General features: G+C 36.2%; 2 protein-coding genes and 1 long non-coding RNA gene across 3 annotated transcripts; 2 read left to right on the plus strand and 1 right to left on the minus strand.

The window, feature by feature from the left end:
* The first annotated feature begins 985 nt into the window (after positions 1-985).
* On the plus strand, positions 986-8485 carry LOC147760900 (uncharacterized). The gene is made up of 6 exons (XM_087018106.1): positions 986-1369; positions 3992-4082; positions 4569-4892; positions 6406-6726; positions 7460-7783; positions 8124-8485. The coding sequence occupies exons 2-6, from the start codon at positions 3998-4000 to the stop codon at positions 8447-8449; spliced, it is 1380 nt and encodes a 459-aa protein (XP_086874232.1). The 5' UTR covers positions 986-1369; positions 3992-3997; the 3' UTR covers positions 8450-8485.
* A 474-nt stretch (positions 8486-8959) lies between these two features.
* LOC147760901 (uncharacterized) lies at positions 8960-18946 on the plus strand. Its single transcript, XM_087018107.1, has 13 exons — positions 8960-8975; positions 9179-9502; positions 9843-10163; positions 10898-11221; positions 11563-11883; positions 12621-12944; positions 13287-13607; positions 14342-14665; positions 15007-15327; positions 16065-16388; positions 16728-17048; positions 17783-18106; positions 18453-18946. The coding sequence occupies exons 1-13, from the start codon at positions 8960-8962 to the stop codon at positions 18776-18778; spliced, it is 3891 nt and encodes a 1296-aa protein (XP_086874233.1). The 3' UTR covers positions 18779-18946.
* A 1179-nt stretch (positions 18947-20125) lies between these two features.
* On the minus strand, positions 20126-22610 carry LOC147760902 (uncharacterized). Its single transcript, XR_015335492.1, has 3 exons — positions 21563-22610; positions 20798-20952; positions 20126-20617 (listed from the first exon to the last, which is right to left on the minus strand). It is a non-coding gene; the product is annotated as an uncharacterized LOC147760902 (long non-coding RNA).
* Positions 22611-23195: the final 585 nt, after the last annotated feature.

Consider the following 23195-nt stretch of genomic DNA (forward strand, 5'->3'; position numbering starts at 1 on the left):
GCAGGCTATTCGTAGAATCTTTTGGACATGTCCAACATCTTCCAAACGTGCTGACGGGCTGTCTGTGAACTCGAATTTCGTAAGAAGGACTTGCGTGGGACGTGAAATTCTGCGCAAATTTTGGACGCAAACAGCCCGTAAGAGCCCGTACGGCCAGTTGTGACCGAGGCTTAAAGGGTAATAACTCTTCGTATGATATTTATATTTCACAATAAAAACATTATGAACAAGTCATAGATATATAATATATTCTGTTTTACCACAAAAATGGCAGTTATAGCTATTATTCAGATATCTGAGCTTGTCTTTAGGTCACGTGACCTCCATTGATGGCTGTACTCAGTTATAATCTCTTAAGAGATTTTAACAAAAAGCCAAACTTTTTAGAAAAAAAAACAGGGACTAACTTTGAATGTAAAAATGGATCCATTAACCATTGGTAAGTATGGAAAATTTGTTGTTTACTCCAGAAAATTTCATTTTTTGGCAAAAACGAAGATTCATATGAACGTTTTAGTCTCGTCTTCAGCTATTGAGGAGAAGGGATTAAAGGCATTATTTTCCATCTTGACCAATATGTCTGTATACTTAGTTATAAAGAACCTACATGTAACACTTATCATACTTTGTTCCACTAATGTAGATTGAACACCTACATGTACATGAGTGTTCTCGCTTGTAAATTGTTCTCTGGAAGGCCATTTAATGTGGCTTTGAACTTGTTTATGCAGCACAGATTCAGTTATGTCTTCAAAGTGATCATCACCTCCTGAATGCAAAGAACAATACAGCGGTCTCTTAATGCGTAATCCATCTGGACTATAAAACTATACCATACACAACCTTTGGTATGTGTAATCTTGGAGTGACCCAGTGCAACAGGGTGCTGCAATGATTAAATGAAGAACACTGTGATGCTTTCGGGTGGGTCACCCTGTGTTTCTGGAGTGTATCGGGAATAACATTTCTTACTGGCATCTTTTCAAGTATTGCAGTATGCCCCTTCCTTGTAAAATGTACTCTTGAAGACCATTTGATAGATTGAACCTAAACATGGATGTGGTCACTTCTGAAATGCACTCTTGAAGATCATATAATAGAGTGCACGTTATTTGGCACTGAGCTTGTTTACGCGACACAGTTTTAGTTTTGTCCTAAATAGTGATCGACATCTGCGAAGTGCAAAGAACAACACAGTGGTCTCTTGAGTAATCTAACTGGACTTTGAAACTGCTGTGCATGACTTTCGCGATAACCTAAATGTCTTGACATTCTTTTACCTGTGGGGATTGAGTTTGTAGTTTCACGAGTATGTCATTGTGCTCTTTGAGAAACGCAGGGTAGCATGTGGACACATTAACACATACAGGTATGTTTAACCAATGTTATCAAAGACCTAAGTTAACTGACTTCAGTTACATGGTTCAAACAGTATATTACACAGAGGTACTGTGGTCTGTTCGACAGCATAACATTTTATAAACGTTTTGACCGCAAAATTACCACCTTTACTGTAGTAGAGTGGAGGACAGACGACTGATGTTTGCCATAGGATTTGTGAAAAGTGTCGTGAAAGAACAACTTTCCTCTGTCCCTCATCATCTATCGACTAACATTGGTTGTACCCAAACCAACATGAAGCACAATTTATTGACGCATGCAGACATGAAGGCAAATAGCATCCATTGTATCAGCTCCCAGCTCTGAATGTGGATCAAAAGTCTGAATAGTTTTTAATAAAAAAAAGTTGCATTGTGTCAATATCTCAGCAATCAATTAGTTTCATGTAACATAAATGTGCTAAAAATAAGCTAACAACATCTTATTTTTTATATTCAGTTGTTTATATATATATATATATATATATATATATATATATATATATATATATATATATATATTAGCCATCTTTACAAAGAATGGATAATTAAAGTTGTGGCGATGATACTTAATATGGCAAACTGTAAGATTTTGAACTCTGTAATTTGTAAGGTTATTATGATAAATTATGTGTCAGGTAAGGATGATTAAATAAAAACCCTTTAAGTAGGATTATTTGAGGGAGCCTTTGTTCCACTTACTGGGGTCAACATGTTCAGTTTCTCCTAAAAACATGTCTCTTCCCACCACTGTGCATAAATTAATAAATTGTCATAACAGCTACCAATGCATTAAAGGATAACTGTGTGATTCCAAAACTGCACTGCTCATTCCCGATATGCCTCAACATAACTGACATTGTGGAATCGATTGTTTGAGTGTCAGAAATGTCATTTTCTTTCTCAAACAGGCCGGAAAATTCCTGAAAACCATAAGGTCAAATTAATTTATTTCATTTTTTTTCAAAACATAATACTGAAAATCCACTTTTAACCTCCACTAATTGTTTTTATGTAAAAAAGAAAAAGTAGCAAATACCTGTTGATGAAGGCATGCTTTGTATCGTACTTTAAAGACAGACATTCCCCTTTTACCTGAATGATTCTACCAGGCAGACAAGGCCCCACTTCATATCTCCAAGCAAACCTCAATAAATATCACTTGAACGATTCATGAGTGTCAAACCCTCTTTGAAATCCTTTGAGTTATATCATGTAGTATGGCCCTGTTTCATTACAGATTTATAGGATCATCTTTTTTACATACCGACTTTTCTTTTTTCTGACTATGGAATAATCTTAAAATTGTGTACAGCATTTATTGTAAACAGAGCAGGATTGTGGAATAAAATAAGATAATAATAGAGTGAACTAAAAACAGAATATTCTATTTTGCTTTAGTTAGTCATTAACAGAAGAAAACACCATCGGTGTTTTTAAACATTGTAGAAAATTATCTTAGATAACATGAAAGTCAATAAATCAACTACTCAGAGAGAAACCCCGTTTCTTGTTTACTAACATGCATATTTTAGGATCTCCAATCACCACAGCTATGACAGAAGTCATAGGCACAACAGGTAGTACCAGCAACATGGTGATTAGTACAGTTGGTGAATATAATAGCATCACTACGACTTGTTCATGTTTGTTCTATATGTCAATTAAAATCCCCATTTGTTGTCTCTCGGCCAACCTGGTTTTCATCTACTTATCTTGGTTCTGCCAATATCTTAAATAAATAACCCTTAAGGGGCACCAGGGGCAGCCATATTTCAGGTCAGATCACGATTCCTGAAGACAAGGAAGACGGGAAATCACAGACAGTTTAAGCACATTGGTATCACATAGTCGGTATTGGATTATGATATACACGGCGTGCTATACATGTCATTGTGTGTGTGTGTGTGTGTGTGTGTGTGTGTGTGTGTGTGTGTGTTAAGTGCGGGGGCTGAACAAATATACCGTGGCTTCCACTTGCTGCGGTGACATTTTAATTGGGCTAGCAGATCTGGCAGCCCGCCAGCTTCTTTTTGTTGAATAATATGCTAAATAGTTACTGAGGACTGTTATTTGTGTCAATACACATTTTTAACACTTGAGTAGATCACCTACAAAAATGCAGATACTGGGCAGAATTTGAATGTTTTAACTTCACATGCTAACGACCAGCGACAGAAGGGGTAAAAGGGAAAGATTCAGCTACATAAACCTCAGAAGCTAATAAGGACACGACCTGTTATGTGTGCATGTGACTTTGATTCTACTCAGATTTTTGGACGGAATATACATACAGTTATGACTTCCGATTGTTTATTACAAAAGGAAATAGTGTCATTTTGATTTAATATTTAAACTCAACGGAAATACCCCAGTAAAATAGTTTTCCAGTTTTCCATACACGAATATTAACGTTGTTAGAAGTATACAGGTATTATAATTAGAGTAGAAAATGGACAATAAAGTGAAAACGCTCACGTTATCTTGACACGTTATATTGTTCAATTGTTTATTTAAAAAAGGGTGTGCACCTTGAAACTTTGATGATTTATAACTATCATATACAATGTGTTTGCACTATTGATACGAATACGTTTATTTTTTTTAAAAAGATCATCATGGTTTACAGCAACAGGAACGTTCATCTGAATTGGACATGTGTAATAATGTGGCTTTGCACCAGTATTACCTGTACGCTAAAATGTAAGTATATAACATGCACGTGCATAGACACAGAGAAACATTGCTGGAATTGAAATCTTTTCCAATTATTTTTAAACTATTTCTTATTGAATTATTCATTTAATTATGATTCAGTTTTCAGTATACTTCAAACTTTATTTGCCATTTCAACCGATGTAATTTTCAGGGTGTCAGGGAGGCATAAGGATTCCACAATTTTCTTGACCTTATTTATTTAAAATATACTCAAACACATGTATGTATGGCATGTAAACATTTTGGCAAATGCTTACAAGTTTAGGTAATTACAATATTATGTAGTTTTACATATATTTTTCCCGTTTGATCATTACAGAATAGAATCTGTCGAAAATGACAATTATGGGAAAGATTTGACAAAATGAGGTTTAATCTCATAATAAACATATTCCATATCTACCATAGGCATACTTATCGATGTCTTTGTTTGAAAAGAAAGACTGTTAATGTTTCTGTCGCTTTGTCCAGACACCACCTCTGCCAGTCCAGTCATTGGTTATGAAGGAGAGGCTATTGAAATGCAGTGCCGATCTGATTCGTCAGGAAAAATAACCAGTATACAGTGGTTCCTGACTGGTCCTGATCCTGACAAGAGAGTGGCCTTTTGGGCAGGATCAGGTCAGCCTACGTTTATTGGACCACTGACCAATGGCCGAGCAACTATGGCGACACCTTCAGGAAACCTGACCATACATAGTCTGATGGCATCTGATGCTGGAGGGTATGAATGTAGAGTGTATGATGAGAGCTATTTCCAAATACTTGTAGTGGAGTACATTTTGACAGAATTCGGTGAGTAAATTGTATTATAATGAATGATATTATAAAACATAATACAGTTTCCATTATTATTCATATTAAATCTACCACATGCAATTTTGTATACTTGCTGTTTTTTTTCCAGAATGCACCACTGCACCTCCCCCACACACCATTGCATTTAATTTTAAGGATGTAGATAACAGGGGTAGCTATCTTCTAAACCGGCCAAGATATACCAACATGTTACATATCAATAGAAAGCTTATTTCAACAGCTCTTCATTTCATATCCTTATTTTATTATGTAATCTTTACGTAATGAGATATAATGCTTAATAGGTGTGCTCAACATGATCTTTACACCTTAAAAACTAGAAGTCCACTACAAATGGACATGTGTAGACAGCTTGACTCGTGAGCCCTCATAGGGATCAACAAGAATGCGCCTCAAATTAGCGATATGTGTTAAATTAGCAGAGATATCAAAATAAACTTGGTTTCCAGTTCAACGAGACCCCCTAGCCTAACTAAAGCATGCCTAAGTTGAAAACGGAGCTGATGTTATGAAATCCCAGACACATACTTTCAGACAAACCTTAGATCTAACGAATGAATACCAGCTTTCATCGGTTGAGAGTTCTAATTAATTTTGACACTGGTCTAAATTGTCCTCTTGAAGCCATAAACTGAAGCGGAGAAATCAGCCTTTTAGTGCTCCCCGGAGATTCCAACGTTATATAATCAGTGAGCTGCATTGGCAAGCTGAGAAATTTAGTTATTTATACTGGTTCAGCCCTCTACTCACTGCCTTTGTAACTGTCACTATGTCTTTCATCCATTTTCAACATTATTTTTGAACATTTTCAACCGGAGGCCCCCTCCATGCATTGACAGCAGCCACCATGTTAGTCGTGACGTCAGCCTTCTTCACCACGTGACACCTAGGGGGAGTGCCTTTGCCCATATACGTCTCATCTGTATGTCTGCTTTTTAAAGCTTTAATAGATCGTCAGAATTAAGTTCACTGATAAATTCAAAATGAAAAGTATTGTTTGGCAAGTGAAAGTGCGACCGACGTTACTCACAGAATGTGAAAGGCTTAGCAGCAATCTAGTACGGGAAATATACAGCTGCACAGTGGAGCTGCCAATCAAACACATATATGGACAAGTGTGACCTACTTTAAAACTCAGACATGCTACCACAGGGGTAAATCAGCAATTAGGCTAAAATTACGGGTTTATTTGTAAACTTCCATTATTTTAAGATAGGCTGATATGTAGTTGATATTTCATCTATCTAATACTGACAAATTCAGAAAAACACCCAAATTTTGACAATTTACTGTTAATTACTACCTTAAAATATGTTTACAAAAGATTGGTGCCAATTTGGTGGCCTTTTCATGGCTTCCCTTTTTTATTACCACAAAGGCATGCGGGTCATTTGCAAAGTCTAAACAATGGTGTTACAGATAATCGTGATATGTACATTATTCAAGCTGGGCCAATACCATGAAGAGAAATTCATTTTTTTTCTTCCAGTGAGGCCCACCAATCTCCAGATAACAGGTCTGAGTGGACTGGTAACAGAGGGTGTGTCTACCAGTGTCCAATGTACCATAGGAAGAATACTTCTACCACATACAGCTCCATATGACGTCTACCTTAAAGAAGGAGATGCTGTTGAGTACCAAGTGACAAATCTGTCAACTTCTAGTAATTCTGATGGCAGCACGTCTGTCACAGCGTCTGCAACTGTCCAGCTTGAGAAGTCAGATAATGGGAAGCCATTCCAGTGTATTGTGAGGGATAGTAGAAATGGGGCTGTCTTAGAATCTACCAATACCACCATGCAGGTGGCATGTTAGTATGCTTCTACATACTGAGTACACACAATTGAATGATGTAGGTCCTACATATGTTTCAGTTTATTTAATCTAAAAAATGCTCCATGGTTTTCTGCTGTCGTAAGAATTGATTAGGTTAATTGACCAACGCTGTAGTTTCAAAGTACTTTCTGTATGGAATTGAATGCACTTAATGTTTCTCTTTATTTGTAAACTGATAAAATGAAGTTTCGCCTTCAGCACAATATTCGAATTGATAATAATAACAATTAAAATAACAACCAGTGAAAATGTGAATGGACATTGATGACACTCACGCCTACCTCTTCTCAGCATTCATTGGGTTTTGCATATATGTCTGATGATCTAAAAATTCCAAGATATTGAGTGTACTGATATTGTCGGACCAAGATATATTATTATTTTCAGGGTGTCAGGGAGGCATAAGGATTCCACAATTTCCTTGAACTTATTTATTTTAAATATACTCAAACACATGTATGTAGGGCATGTAAACATTTTGGCAAATGCTTACAAGTTTAGGTAATTACAATATTATGTAGTTTTACATGTATTTTTCCCGTTTGATAATTACAGAATAGAATCTGTAGAAAATGACAATGATGGGAACGATTTAGCAAAATGAGGTTTAATCTCATAATAAACATATTCCATATCTACCATAGGCATACATATCGATGTCTTTGTTTGAAAAGAAAGACTGTTAACGTTTCTGTCGCTTTTTCCAGACACCACCTCTGCCATTCCAGTCATTGATTATGAAGGAGAGGTTATTGAAATGCAGTGCCGATCTGATTCATCAGGAACAATAACCAGTATACAGTGGTACCTGACGGATCCTGATCCTGACAAGAGAGTAGCCTATTGGACAGGATCAGGTCAGCCTACGTATATTGGACCACTGACCAATGGACGAGCAACTGTGGCAACACCTTCAGGAAACCTGACAATACATAGTTTGATGGCATCTGACGCTGGAGGATATGAATGTAGAGTGTATGATGAGAGCTATTTCCAAATACTTGTAGTGGAGTACATTTTGACAGTATTTGGTGAGTAAATTTGATTATAATGCATGATATTATAAAACATAATACAGTTTCCATTATTATTCATATTAAATCTACCACATGCAATTTTGTATACTTGCTGTTTTTTTTTCCAGAATGCACCACTGCACCTCCCCCACACACCATTGCATTTAATTTTAAAATATATTTACAAAAGATTGGTGCCAATTTGGTGGCCTTTTCATGGCTTCTTTTTTTATTACCACAAAGGCATGCGGGTCATTTGCAAAGACTAAACAATGGTGTTACAAATAATCGTGATATGTACATTATTCAAGCTGGGCCAATACCATGAAGAGAAATTCATTTTTTTTTCTTCCAGTGAGGCCCACCAATCTCCAGATAACAGGTCTGAGTGGACTGGTAACAGAGGGTGTGTCTATCAGTGTCCAGTGTACCATAGGAAGAATACTTCTACCACCTACAGCTCCATATGACGTCTACTTTAAAGAAGGAGATGATGTTGAGTACCAAGTGACAAGTCTGTCAACTTCCAGTAATTCTGATGGCACCACGTCTGTCACAGCGACTGCAACTGTCCAGCTTGAGAAATCAGATAATGGGAAGCCATTCCAGTGTATTGTGAGGGATAGAGGAAATGGGGCTGTCTTAGAATCTACCAAAACCACCATGCAGGTGGCATGTTAGTATGCTTCTACATATTGAGTGCACACAATTGAATGATGTAGGTCCTACATATGTTTCAGCTTATTTAATTTAAAAAATGCTCCATGGTTTTCTGCTGTCATAAGTCTTGATTAGGTATATTTGACCAACGCTGTAGTTTCAACGTACTTTCTGTATAGAATTGAATGCACTTAATGCTTCTCTTTATTTGTTAACTGATAAAATGAAGTTTTGCCTTAAGCACAATATTCGAATTAATAACAATAACATAAAAAATGACAACCAGTGAAAATGTTAATGGACATTGATGACACACACGCCTACCTCTTCTCAACATTTATTGGGTTTTGCCTGCATACGTCTGATGATCCAAAAATTCCAAGATATTGAGTGTACTGATATTGTCAGACCAAGATATATTGTTATTTTCAGGATGTCAGGAGGCATTTAGGATTCCACAATTTTCTTGACCTTATTTATTTAAAATATACTCAAACACATGTATGTATGGCATGTAAACATTTTTGGCAAATGCTTACAAGTTTAGGTAATTACAATATTATGTAGTTTTACATGTATTTTTCCCGTTTGATTACAGAATAGAATCTGTCGAAAATGACAATTATGGGAACGATTTAGCAAAATGAGGTTTAATCTCATAATAAACATATTCCATATCTACCATAGGCATACATATCGATGTCTTTGTTTGAAAAGAAAGACTGTTAACGTTTCTGTCGCTTTTTCCAGACACCATCTCTGCCATTCCAGTCATTGGTTATGAAGGAAAGGTTATTGAAATGCAGTGCCGATCTGATTCATCAGGAACAATAACCAGTATACAGTGGTACCTGACGGATCCTGATCCTGACAAGAGAGTAGCCTATTGGACAGGATCAGGTCAGCCTACGTATATTGGACCACTGACCAATGGACGAGCAACTATGGCGACACCTTCAGGCAACCTGACAATACATAGTCTGATGGCATCTGACGCTGGAGGATATGAATGTAGAGAGTATGATGAGAGCTATTTCCAAATACTTGTAGTGGAGTACATTTTGACAGTATTTGGTGAGTAAATTTGATTATAATGCATGATATTATAAAACATAATACAGTTTCCATTATTATTCATATTAAATCTACCACATGCAATTTTGTATACTTGCTGTGTTTTTTTCCAGAATGCACCACTGCACCTCCCCCACACACCATTGCATTTAATTTTAAAATATATTTACAAAAGATTGTTGACAAATTGGTGGCCTTTTCATGGCTTCCTTTTTTATTACCACAAAGGCATGCGGGTCATTTGCAAAGTCTAAACAATGGTGTTACAAATAATCGTGATATGTACATTATTCAAGCTGGGCCAATATCATGAAGAGAAATTCATTTTTTTTTCTTCCAGTGAGGCCCACCAATCTCCAGATAACAGGTCTGAGTGGACTGGTAACAGAGGGTGTGTCTACCAGTGTCCAGTGTATCATAGGAAGAATACTTCTACCACCTACAGCTCCATATGACGTCTACTTTAAAGAAGGAGATGATGTTGAGTACCAAGTGACAAATCTGTCAACTTCCAGTAATTCTGATGGCACCACGTCTGTCACAGCGACTGCAACTGTCCAGCTTGAGAAGTCAGATAATGGGAAGCCATTCCAGTGTATTGTGAGGGATAGAGGAAATGGGGCTGTCTTAGAATCTACCAATACCACCATGCAGGTGGCATGTTAGTATGCTTCTACATATTTAGTGCACACAATTGAATGATGTAGGTCCTACATATGTTTCAGCTTATTTAATTTAAAAAATGTTCCATGGTTTTCTGCTGTCGTAAGTCTTGATTAGGTACATTTGACCAACGCTGTAGTTTCAACGTACTTTCTGTATAGAATTGAATGCACTTAATGCTTCTCTTTATTTGTTAACTGATAAAATGAAGTTTTGCCTTAAGCACAATATTCGAATTAATAACAATAGCATAAAAAATGACAACCAGTGAAAATGTGAATGGACATTGATGACACACACGCCTACCTCTTCTCAACATTTATTGGGTTTTCCCTGCATACGTCTGATGATCCAAAAATTCCAAGATATGGAGTGTACTGATATTGTCAGACCAAGATATATTGTTATTTTCAGGATGTCAGGAGGCATTTAGGATTCCACAATTTTCTTGACCTTATTTATTTAAAATTTACTCAAACACATGTATGTATGGCATGTTAACATTTTTGGCAAATGCTTACAAGTTTAGGTAATTACAATATTATGTAGTTTTACATGTATTTTTCCCGTTTGATTGCAGAATAGAATCTGTCGAAAATGACAATTATGGGAACGATTTAGCAAAATGAGGTTTAATCTCATAATAAACATATTCCATATCTACCATAGGCATACATATCGATATCTTTGTTTGAAAAGAAAGACTGTTAACGTTTCTGTCGCTTTTTCCAGACACCACCTCTGCCATTCCAGTCATTGGTTATGAAGGAGAGGTTATTGAAATGCAGTGCCAATCTGATTCATCAGGAACAATAACCAGTATACAGTGGTACCTGACGGATCCTGATCCTGACAAGAGAGTAGCTTATTGGACAGGATCAGGTCAGCCTACGTATATTGGACCACTGACCAATGGACGAGCAACTGTGGCGACACCTTCAGGAAACCTGACAATACATAGTCTGATGGCATCTGATGCTGTAGGATATGAATGTAGAGTGTATGATGAGAGCTATTTCCAAATACTTGTAGTGGAGTACATTTTGACAGTATTTGGTGATTAAATTTGATTATAATGCATGATATTATAAAACATAATACAGTTTCCATTATTATTCATATTAAATCTACCACATGCAATTTTGTATACTTGCTGTTTTTTTTCCAGAATGCACCACTGCACCTCCCCCACACACCATTGCATTTAATTTTAAAATACATTTACAAAAGATTGGTGCCAATTTGGTGGCCTTTTCATGGCTTCCTTTTTGTTATTACCACAAAGGAATGCAGGTCATTTGCAAAGTCTAAACAATGGTGTTACAGATAATCGTGATATGTACATTATTCAAGCTGGGCCAATACCATGAAGAGAAATTCATTTTTTTTTCTTCCAGTGAGGCCCACCAATCTCCAGATAACAGGTCTTAGTGGACTGGTAACTGAAGGTGTGTCTATCAGTGTCCAGTGTACCATAGGAAGAATACTTCTACCACCTACAGCTCCATATGACGTCTACTTTAAAGAAGGAGATGATGTTGAGTACCAAGTGACAAGTCTGTCAACTTCCAGTAATTCTGATGGCACCACGTCTGTCACAGCGACTGCAACTGTCCAGCTTGATAAGTCAGATAATGGGAAGCCATTCCAGTGTATTGTGAGGGATAGAGGAAATGGGGCTGTCTTAGAATCTACCAATACCACCATGCAGGTGGCATGTTAGTATGCTTCTACATATTTAGTGCACACAATTGAATGATGTAGGTCCTACATATGTTTCAGCTTATTTAATTTAAAAAATGTTCCATGGTTTTCTGCTGTCGTAAGTCTTGATTAGGTATATTTGACCAACGCTGTAGTTTCAACGTACTTTCTGTATAGAATTGAATGCACTTAATGCTTCTCTTTATTTGTTAACTGATAAAATGAAGTTTTGCCTTAAGCACAATATTCGAATTAATAACAATAGCATAAAAAATGACAACCAGTGAAAATGTGAATGGACATTGATGACACACACGCCTACCTCTTCTCAACATTTATTGGGTTTTCCCTGCATACGTCTGATGATCCAAAAATTCCAAGATATTGAGTGTACTGATATTGTCAGACCAAGATATATTGTTATTTTCAGGATGTCAGGAGGCATTTAGGATTCCACAATTTTCTTGACCTTATTTATTTAAAATATACTCAAACACATGTATGTAAGGCATGTAAACATTTTTGGCAAATGCTTACAAGTTTAGGTAATTGCAATATTATGTAGTTTTACATGTATTTTTCCCGTTTGATCATTACAGAATAGAATCTGTAGAAAATGACAATGATGGGAACGATTTAGCAAAATGAGGTTTAATCTCATAATAAACATATTCCATATCTACCATAGGCATACATATCGATGTCTTTGTTTGAAAAGAAAGACTGTTAACGTTTCTGTCGCTTTTTCCAGACACCACCTCTGCCATTCCAGTCATTGGTTATGAAGGAGAGGTTATTGAAATGCAGTGCCGATCTGATTCATCAGGAACAATAACCAGTATACAGTGGTACCTGACGGATCCTGATCCTGACAAGAGAGTAGCCTATTGGACAGGATCAGGTCAGCCTACGTATATTGGACCACTGACCAATGGACGAGCAACTGTGGCGACACCTTCAGGAAACCTGACAATACATAGTCTGATGGCATCTGATGCTGGAGGATATGAATGTAGAGTGTATGATGAGAGCTATTTCCAAATACTTGTAGTGGAGTACATTTTGACAGTATTTGGTGAGTAAATTTGATTATAATGCATGATATTATAAAACATAATACAGTTTCCATTATTATTCATATTAAATCTACCACATGCAATTTTGTATACTTGCTGTTTTTTTTCCAGAATGCACCACTGCACCTCCCCCACACACCATTGCATTTAATTTTAAAATATATTTACAAAAGATTGGTGCCAATTTGGTGGCCTTTTCATGGCTTCCTTTTTGTTATTACCACAAAGGAATGCAGGTCATTTGCAAAGTCTAAACAATGGTGTTACAGATAATCGTGATATGTACATTATTCAAGCTGGGCCAATACCATGAAGAGAAATTCATTTTTTTTTTCTTCCAGTGAGGCCCACCAATCTCCAGATAACAGGTCTGAGTGGACTGGTAACTGAAGGTGTGTCTATCAGTGTCCAGTGTACCACAGGAAGAATACTTCTACCACCTACAGCTCCATATGACGTCTACTTTAAAGAAGGAGATGATGTTGAGTACCAAGTGACAAGTCTGTCAACTTCCAGTAATTCTGATGGCACCACGTCTGTCACAGCGACTGCAACTGTCCAGCTTGAGAAGTCAGATAATGGGAAGCCATTCCAGTGTATTGTGAGGGATAGAGGAAATGGGGCTGTCTTAGAATCTACCAATACCACCATGCAGGTGGCATGTTAGTATGCTTCTACATATTTAGTGCACACAATTGAATGATGTAGGTCCTACATATGTTTCAGCTTATTTAATTTAAAAAATGTTCCATGGTTTTCTGCTGTCGTAAGTCTTGATTAGGTACATTTGACCAACGCTGTAGTTTCAACGTACTTTCTGTATAGAATTGAATGCACTTAATGCTTCTCTTTATTTGTTAACTGATAAAATGAAGTTTTGCCTTAAGCACAATATTCGAATTAATAACAATAGCATAAAAAATGACAACCAGTGAAAATGTGAATGGACATTGATGACACACACGCCTACCTCTTCTCAACATTTATTGGGTTTTCCCTGCATACGTCTGATGATCCAAAAATTCCAAGATATGGAGTGTACTGATATTGTCAGACCAAGATATATTGTTATTTTCAGGATGTCAGGAGGCATTTAGGATTCCACAATTTTCTTGACCTTATTTATTTAAAATTTACTCAAACACATGTATGTATGGCATGTTAACATTTTTGGCAAATGCTTACAAGTTTAGGTAATTACAATATTATGTAGTTTTACATGTATTTTTCCCGTTTGATTGCAGAATAGAATCTGTCGAAAATGACAATTATGGGAACGATTTAGCAAAATGAGGTTTAATCTCATAATAAACATATTCCATATCTACCATAGGCATACATATCGATATCTTTGTTTGAAAAGAAAGACTGTTAACGTTTCTGTCGCTTTTTCCAGACACCACCTCTGCCATTCCAGTCATTGGTTATGAAGGAGAGGTTATTGAAATGCAGTGCCAATCTGATTCATCAGGAATAATAACCAGTATACAGTGGTACCTGACGGATCCTGATCCTGACAAGAGAGTAGCCTATTGGACAGGATCAGGTCAGCCTACGTATATTGGACCACTGACCAATGGACGAGCAACTGTGGCGAAACCTTCAGGAAACCTGACAATACATAGTCTGATGGCATCTGATGCTGTAGGATATGAATGTAGAGTGTATGATGAGAGCTATTTCCAAATACTTGTAGTGGAGTACATTTTGACAGTATTTGGTGAGTAAATTTGATTATAATGCATGATATTATAAAACATAATACAGTTTCCATTATTATTCATATTAAATCTACCACATGCAATTTTGTATACTTGCTGTTTTTTTTCCAGAATGCACCACTGCACCTCCCCCACACACCATTGCATTTAATTTTAAAATACATTTACAAAAGATTGGTGCCAATTTGGTGGCCTTTTCATGGCTTCCTTTTTGTTATTACCACAAAGGAATGCAGGTCATTTGCAAAGTCTAAACAATGGTGTTACAGATAATCGTGATATGTACATTATTCAAGCTGGGCCAATACCATGAAGAGAAATTCATTTTTTTTTCTTCCAGTGAGGCCCACCAATCTCCAGATAACAGGTCTTAGTGGACTGGTAACTGAAGGTGTGTCTATCAGTGTCCAGTGTACCACAGGAAGAATACTTCTACCACCTACAGCTCCATATGACGTCTACTTTAAAGAAGGAGATGATGTTGAGTACCAAGTGACAAGTCTGTCAACTTCCAGTAATTCTGATGGCACCACGTCTGTCACAGCGACTGCAACTGTCCAGCTTGAGAAGTCAGATAATGGGAAGCCATTCCAGTGTATTGTGAGGGATAGAGGAAATGGGGCTGTCTTAGAATCTACCAATACCACCATGCAGGTGGCATGTTAGTATGCTTCTACATATTTAGTGCACACAATTGAATGATGTAGGTCCTACATATGTTTCAGCTTATTTAATTTAAAAAATGTTCCATGGTTTTCTGCTGTCGTAAGTCTTGATTAGGTATATTTGACCAACGCTGTAGTTTCAACGTACTTTCTGTATAGAATTGAATGCACTTAATGCTTCTCTTTATTTGTTAACTGATAAAATGAAGTTTTGCCTTAAGCACAATATTCGAATTAATAACAATAGCATAAAAAATGACAACCAGTGAAAATGTGAATGGACATTGATGACACACACGCCTACCTCTTCTCAACATTTATTGGGTTTTCCCTGCATACGTCTGATGATCCAAAAATTCCAAGATATTGAGTGTACTGATATTGTCAGACCAAGATATATTGTTATTTTCAGGATGTCAGGAGGCATTTAGGATTCCACAATTTTCTTGACCTTATTTATTTAAAATATACTCAAACACATGTATGTAAGGCATGTAAACATTTTTGGCAAATGCTTACAAGTTTAGGTAATTGCAATATTATGTAGTTTTACATGTATTTTTCCCGTTTGATCATTACAGAATAGAATCTGTAGAAAATGACAATGATGGGAACGATTTAGCAAAATGAGGTTTAATCTCATAATAAACATATTCCATATCTACCATAGGCATACATATCGATGTCTTTGTTTGAAAAGAAAGACTGTTAACGTTTCTGTCGCTTTTTCCAGACACCACCTCTGCCATTCCAGTCATTGGTTATGAAGGAGAGGTTATTGAAATGCAGTGCCAATCTGATTCATCAGGAACAATAACCAGTATACAGTGGTACCTGACGGATCCTGATCCTGACAAGAGAGTAGCCTATTGGACAGGATCAGGTCAGCCTACGTATATTGGACCACTGACCAATGGACGAGCAACTGTGGCGACACCTTCAGGAAACCTGACAATACATAGTCTGATGGCATCTGATGCTGGAGGATATGAATGTAGAGTGTATGATGAGAGCTATTTCCAAATACTTGTAGTGGAGTACATTTTGACAGTATTTGGTGAGTAAATTTGATTATAATGCATGATATTATAAAACATAATACAGTTTCCATTATTATTCATATTAAATCTACCACATGCAATTTTGTATACTTGCTGTTTTTTTTCCAGAATGCACCACTGCACCTCCCCCACACACCATTGCATTTAATTTTAAAATATATTTACAAAAGATTGGTGCCAATTTGGTGGCCTTTTCATGGCTTCCTTTTTGTTATTACCACAAAGGAATGCAGGTCATTTGCAAAGTCTAAACAATGGTGTTACAGATAATCGTGATATGTACATTATTCAAGCTGGGCCAATACCATGAAGAGAAATTCATTTTTTTCTTCCAGTGAGGCCCACCAATCTCCAGATAACAGGTCTGAGTGGACTGGTAACAGAGGGTGTGTCTACCAGTGTCCAGTGTATCATAGGAAGAATACTTCTACCACCTACAGCTCCATATGACGTCTACTTTAAAGAAGGAGATGATGTTGAGTACCAAGTGACAAGTCTGTCAACTTCCAGTAATTCTGATGGCACCACGTCTGTCACAGCGACTGCAACTGTCCAGCTTGAGAAGTCAGATAATGGGAAGCCATTCCAGTGTATTGTGAGGGATAGAGGAAATGGGGCTGTCTTAGAATCTACCAATACCACCATGCAGGTGGCATGTTAGTATGCTTCTACATATTTAGTGCACACAATTGAATGATGTAGGTCCTACATATGTTTCAGCTTATTTAATTTAAAAAATGTTCCATGGTTTTCTGCTGTCGTAAGTCTTGATTAGGTATATTTGACCAACGCTGTAGTTGCAACGTACTTTCTGTATGGAATTGAATGCACTTAATGCTTCTCTTTATTTGTTAACTGATAAAATGAAGTTTTGCCTTAAGCACAATATTCGAATTAATAACAATAACATAAAAAATGACAACCAGTGAAAATGTGAATGGACATTGATGACACACACGCCTAACTCTTCTCAACATTTATTGGGTTTTGCCTGCATACGTCTGATGATCCAAAAATTCCAAGATATTGAGTGTACTGATATTGTCAGACCAAGATATATTGTTATTTTCAGGATGTCAGGAGGCATTTAGGATTCCACAATTTTCTTGACCTTATTTATTTAAAATATACTCAAACACATGTATGTATGGCATGTAAACATTTTTGGCAAATGCTTACAAGTTTAGGTAATTACAATATTATGTAGTTTTACATGTATTTTTCCCGTTTGATTACAGAATAGAATCTGTCGAAAATGACAATTATGGGAACGATTTGGCAAAATGAGGTTTAATCTCATAATAAACATATTCCATATATACCATAGGCATACATATCGATGTCTTTGTTTGAAAAGAAAGACTGTTAACGTTTCTGTCGCTTTTTCCAGACACCACCTCTGCCAGTCCAGTCATTGGTTATGAAGGAGAGGTTATTGAAATGCAGTGCCGATTTGATTCATCAGGAACAATAACCAGTATACAGTGGTACCTGACGGGTCCTGATCCTGACAAGAGAATAACCTATTGGACAGTATTAGGTCAGCCTACGTATATTGGACCACTGACCAATGGACGAGCAACTATGGCGACACCTTCAGGCAACCTGACAATACATAGTCTGATGGCATCTGATGCTGGAGGATATGAATGTAGAGTGTATGATGAGAGATATTTCCAAATACTTGTAGTGGAGTACATTTTGACAGTATTTGGTGAGAAAATTGGATTATAATGCATGATATTATAAAATATAATACAGTTTCCATTATTATTCATATTAAACTTACCACATGCAATTTTGTATACATACTGTTTTTTTTTTTTTTCCAGAATGCACCACTGCACCTCCCCCCCACACCATTGTATTTAATTTTAAAAAATATTTACAAAAGATTGGTGCCAATTCGGTGGCCTTTTCATGGCTTCCTTTTTGTTATTACCACAAAGGCATGCAGGTCATTTGCAAAGTCTAAACAATGGTGTTACAGATAATCGTGATATGTACATTATTCAAGCTTGGCCAATACCATGAAGAGAAATTCATTTTTTTTCTTCCAGTGAGGCCCACCAATCTCCAGATAACAGGTCTGAGTGGACTGGTAACAGAGGGTGTGTCTACCAGTGTCCAGTGTACCATAGGAAGAATACTTCTACCACATACAGCTCCATATGACGTCTACTTTAAAGAAGGAGATGCTGTTGAGTACCAAGTGTCAAGTCTGTCAACTTTTGGTAATTCTGATGGCACCACGTCTCTCATAGCGTCTTCAACTGTCCAGCTTGATAAGTCAGATAATGGGAAGCCATTCCAGTGTATTGTGAGGGATAGAGGAAATGGGGCTGTCTTAGAATCTACCAATACCACCATGCAGGTGGCATGTTAGTATGCTTGTACATATTGAGTACACACAATTGAATGATGTAGGTCCTACATATGTTTCAGCTTATTTAATTTAAAAAATGTTCCATGGTTTTCTGCTGTCGTAAGTCTTGATTAGGTATATTTGATCAACGCTGTAGTTTCAACGTACTTTTCTTATGAAATTGAATGCACTTAAGTGTGTGTCCATGATAAGACCAGTCAGAGGGTGGCAAGGTGGGGGTCAACAGATTTCAACCAAATTCATAATATTGTTGCATATATAGGAGATATTAAGATTGAAGGCAACAATCCCAAAAGAAATCATTGGATATAATTATAATATGATATTATATGTTTTGGCCATTTTTGGCTTGATTTTCAGCTTCGGTCAATAAAGCCACTTCATAAGCAAATATTTCAAAACTGATGACTTTTTAAAATTAATTGAAAATTTACCTATTTAAACCAGCCATTTGCCATTGAGAATATTTTACTAAATTTCAGTTTAACCCACAAACTAACGAGCCACGCCCATTTTTATGACCCCACCCCCCAAACTCACTTTTCTACCAAGCAATGTTCAAACATTCATATCTCTCTTTTTGCAGGCTTGACAGCCATAAAATTTTATAGGGATCCTAAGCATATATTGGTCTAATCATACAAAATTCAAAAAGTGTGTTAAACACAACAGAAGACATTGAAAAAGTGCCTCAAACTTTAGCAATTTTAGCAGAAAACCAAACGGCCGAAATCAAGATATCAGTACATTTTGAGATAATACCTTCCAATAATCAAATTTAATCAAAGACTCACAGCCAGGAATTCCAACTATGCTTTGATAAGGGCAAATCTATCCAATTTTTATAAATACAAAATGGCTGCCATCAAATCTGTCCCAAAATACAGTTACCCTAATTCCTCAAAATAATCAAGAGGCCCATTTTTGCAGGTTTTTTATTTTGAGATCTGTAATACAGGATTGCTCAAATAATATTCTTTTCAGACAGAGCCATACAACTTCTGAATAAATTTAAATTACTAGTGACAAGTTATCCCCCCCCCCCCCCAATTTAATAAGTTATTACTGTGCATATCCAGTGTCATCAGCATTGTGTATATACCTTATTTTCAGGGAGCAATAGAGAAAAAAATTACAAATGATTTTTCTAAAGGTAAAAGGGAATGACTGTCTTATTTTATCAGTTTTCTCAAGTGCAACACTAATTAATCTACTTGAAATGATTTATATTGCATTTTTCAACCATTCTTTTTCCTTTCAAATGATTCATAGGCTTTGTAAATACATGTGATATCTTGATATCTATATTCTTTTTCTATAAAGAAAATTAAAACAGAGTCAGCAACATACAATGACAGGAGGAGTACTTTATTTTCATATCATCAATTGGACAGTAAAAGAACAAAGCAGTTACTTTTTACAGGAGTGAAATCAAGTTATGAATCTCCAAGGTTCCAATATCACAGTCATCTTTTCCACATACTGAACACAACAGTGATGGGTAGTGTTCAACAGATTTTAATCTTATAACTGATTGATCCCCAAGTTTCTTCTTCTGGTTGAGAGATCCTGGGTCTCCTACAGTAATATAATTCAGCAATCTTAGAATAAGTGTGGTAACTTGAAGCAACATGCCACTATAGTTTAGTGTGACTGAACTGTCAATTGTCAATATTTGTCAATTCAATGGCGCCAATCCTCCTTTCCTACAAAACTGATTGAGATTGCCAAGCCTAAGATGCATATTTGTTATGGGGGATTGTCCCAAGGTGGCTCTAAGTCCAATAAAGGTTTGCCAGGATATCCACTACTGCGTCTACCTGAAGATGGCAGGACAGGCTGTCAAAAGAAAATGTATTAAACATATTTTAAACTCATGTTAATTGCTGTATAAGAACCATTACTAAATAATATTCTGATCAAACATATTGCATAAGTGTAAAAAAGGAAATCAAATATGCATGATTGTAGCTACCAGAATTTCATGATAGAAAAAGAAACAAATGAAAAAAGGTAAACCTTTTTTCTTCTACGTGGAAGTGTTCCAGGCATTACAAAGTTGGTGCTCACATCTGAATCTGATGAATTTGCCTGTGCAATTTCAGGAGACTTTTCTATTATTGTCTGTAAGATTGTCCAAGTCAAGGTTCACATACAGGGCTAGGATGTAAAATCTGAAAAATAAACATAATATCAATAAATGCTTTACAACAACAGAGGCTTACTGTGTTCAGAATAGAAACTATCGTAGCAGGATCAATCTATCTCAGCGGAGTATCACACTCGGGCTCAGTCGTTGTAATCAGCTTAATTGTCTGGCACGCCCCCTTGCAAAGCAACATGAACAACATAATGGACTGCAAAGTTTTCCTGATTTTACTAAAGTACCTTTAGTTACAAGTGTCCTGTGTAATATGTAAGTCTTGAAAATTGAAGCACAGTTGTGTTACAAAGTCACATAATTATAGCTAGGCGGTTAACTTCAACTTCATTGTAAACACACATGAATCTGCATAGTGAATATAAAACTAAAATATAAAAAACTGGCACAAGTTACATCCCCTAAAATGCCAAAACTTGAAACTGAATGTGTGTTACATACATACATGTTTACCATGAAACAGAAATCAAGTAAAACTCTGTGAATTGAAATATACCAGTATGTTTTTTAAATTTGCTTATATTCTTTATATTACTGAATAATATTCAAACTTATTATTTAAACTGGTTTGACTTTTTAGTGTATCTGATTCTAGTATATGTATGCCACCACTGATCACTTACCTTACAACAAACATCCAGAGCTAAATCGATGAGATGGATATATTGAGGAACCCAAGCCTGACAACAGTCTGAAGTGGTTCAACCAAAAAATGCACATTCTAAGGACGACCGGCTGCTATGGTCATTTCTTGTTATATTCTGGTGCACACCAATCATTCTGAGATGTACCTAAGCATCTCTAGTGTGTGTTCTTCATAAATTTAAGAAAGTATTATGTTTTAACACTGTGAAGACGATGTGCTTTGCTCTACAGTTGCTCCGGTGATAATCCTAGTACCCGCCATGTTGAATATAGGTCACAGAGTTAGCATCGTTATTTTACATTTAGTTTCTACAACATAAACAAATTTAAAAAATGTATTTTCGCTTCATAAGTTCGTCTGCAGGGCAAACATATTTATTTTAAGGGCTTCTCACAAACCTATACATGGTTTTGACCTATTAATTTAGTTGAAGAAACAGTTTAGCATTTAAGTAGTATAAAAATTTTCGTTTTTAGGCCCTTTTTAAAATTGTTATAGTTCTTATTTTACAAGGTTTAACACAGATTTTATTTTACAAAATTTATTTTTCAACCCTTTTCTATCAGCACATACCAAAATTATATGGATACAACCTGCAAAAAAGAAGTTGTGTGCATTTAAAGAAGGGGAGGGGGTCAAACATACGGAAAACATGCCATATTAGAATCAACCTTGTGTGGTCATGACAGTGCCTTTTCAAAAAATCTGTACTGGGTATTAAAGGTCTTTCCTTAACCTATCATGTGGCTTACCTAAATAATTCCTTATGATGTACATGATTTTTTAAAAGAATATTTAAAATTATAACTTTTCAAGAGCTAAAATATGCTATATTTTGGCAAAATTGCCAATAAAAGATCTGCCCCCATATCTCTAAAACTAATGATCCAAAATAAGAAAGCCAGTGGCTCACAATATCTTTTATGTTGATGGTTTACCACACCAAAAATTATTAAAATCTGCTGACCCCCACCTTGCCGCCTTCTGACTGATCTGTCTGGCTTTCTCATGGACACGCTCTTAATGCCTCTCTTTATTTGTAAACTGATGAAATGAAGTTTTGCCCTAAGCACAGTATTCAAATTGATAACAATAGCACTAAAAGTGACAGCCAGTGAAAATGTGGATGGAAATTGATGACACTCACGCCTACCCCTTCTCAGCATTTGGGTTTTGCATGCATAGATATTGAGTGTACTGATATTGTCGCACCAAGATATATTGTTATTTTGACGTTTACAAGTAATTCACTGAGAATAATTATCTATTACTACTTATGAATGGTCCAATTGGCAAACATTTTAATATGGTAACCCAATGCCAAGTCGTTTATATTCATTAACATCTACTTCCGTGATTCTAAGATAAGTTATTGTGATGACAACTGTTTGTTTGAGAATCAAGATTACACAGATTGTAAACAACATATAAAAAATATTATAAATTGCGTTTTACGACTTAAACGGCGGTTATTGCAATCAATCTGAAATCAGTGGTAGTAAATCGGGCTTTTGATGCACTTATTCCCGTTCATCAAGCAAACCGTTACCAGTGGCGTTGGGGTGTCCCATCCATTCTCACGTTCATTCGAGACCAAAACAAGAAACTGT

The sequence above is a fragment of the Lingula anatina genome, chromosome 7 (assembly GCF_051362555.1).
Source record: "Lingula anatina isolate TDL-2025a chromosome 7, LinAna3.0, whole genome shotgun sequence".
NCBI classification, from domain to species: domain Eukaryota; kingdom Metazoa; phylum Brachiopoda; class Lingulata; order Lingulida; family Lingulidae; genus Lingula; species Lingula anatina.

Coding starts and splice junctions, on each gene's coding strand:
- LOC147760900 (XM_087018106.1), top strand. CDS start 3,998: ATGGTTTACAGCAACAGGAACGTTCATCTGAATTGGACATGTGTAATA. Junction 4,083..4,568: donor TATTACCTGTACGCTAAAAT/GTAAGTATATAA, acceptor CGCTTTGTCCAG/ACACCACCTCTGCCAGTCCA. Junction 4,893..6,405: donor GTACATTTTGACAGAATTCG/GTGAGTAAATTG, acceptor TTTTTCTTCCAG/TGAGGCCCACCAATCTCCAG.
- LOC147760901 (XM_087018107.1), top strand. Junction 11,222..11,562: donor GTACATTTTGACAGTATTTG/GTGATTAAATTT, acceptor TTTTTCTTCCAG/TGAGGCCCACCAATCTCCAG. Junction 18,107..18,452: donor GTACATTTTGACAGTATTTG/GTGAGAAAATTG, acceptor TTTTTCTTCCAG/TGAGGCCCACCAATCTCCAG.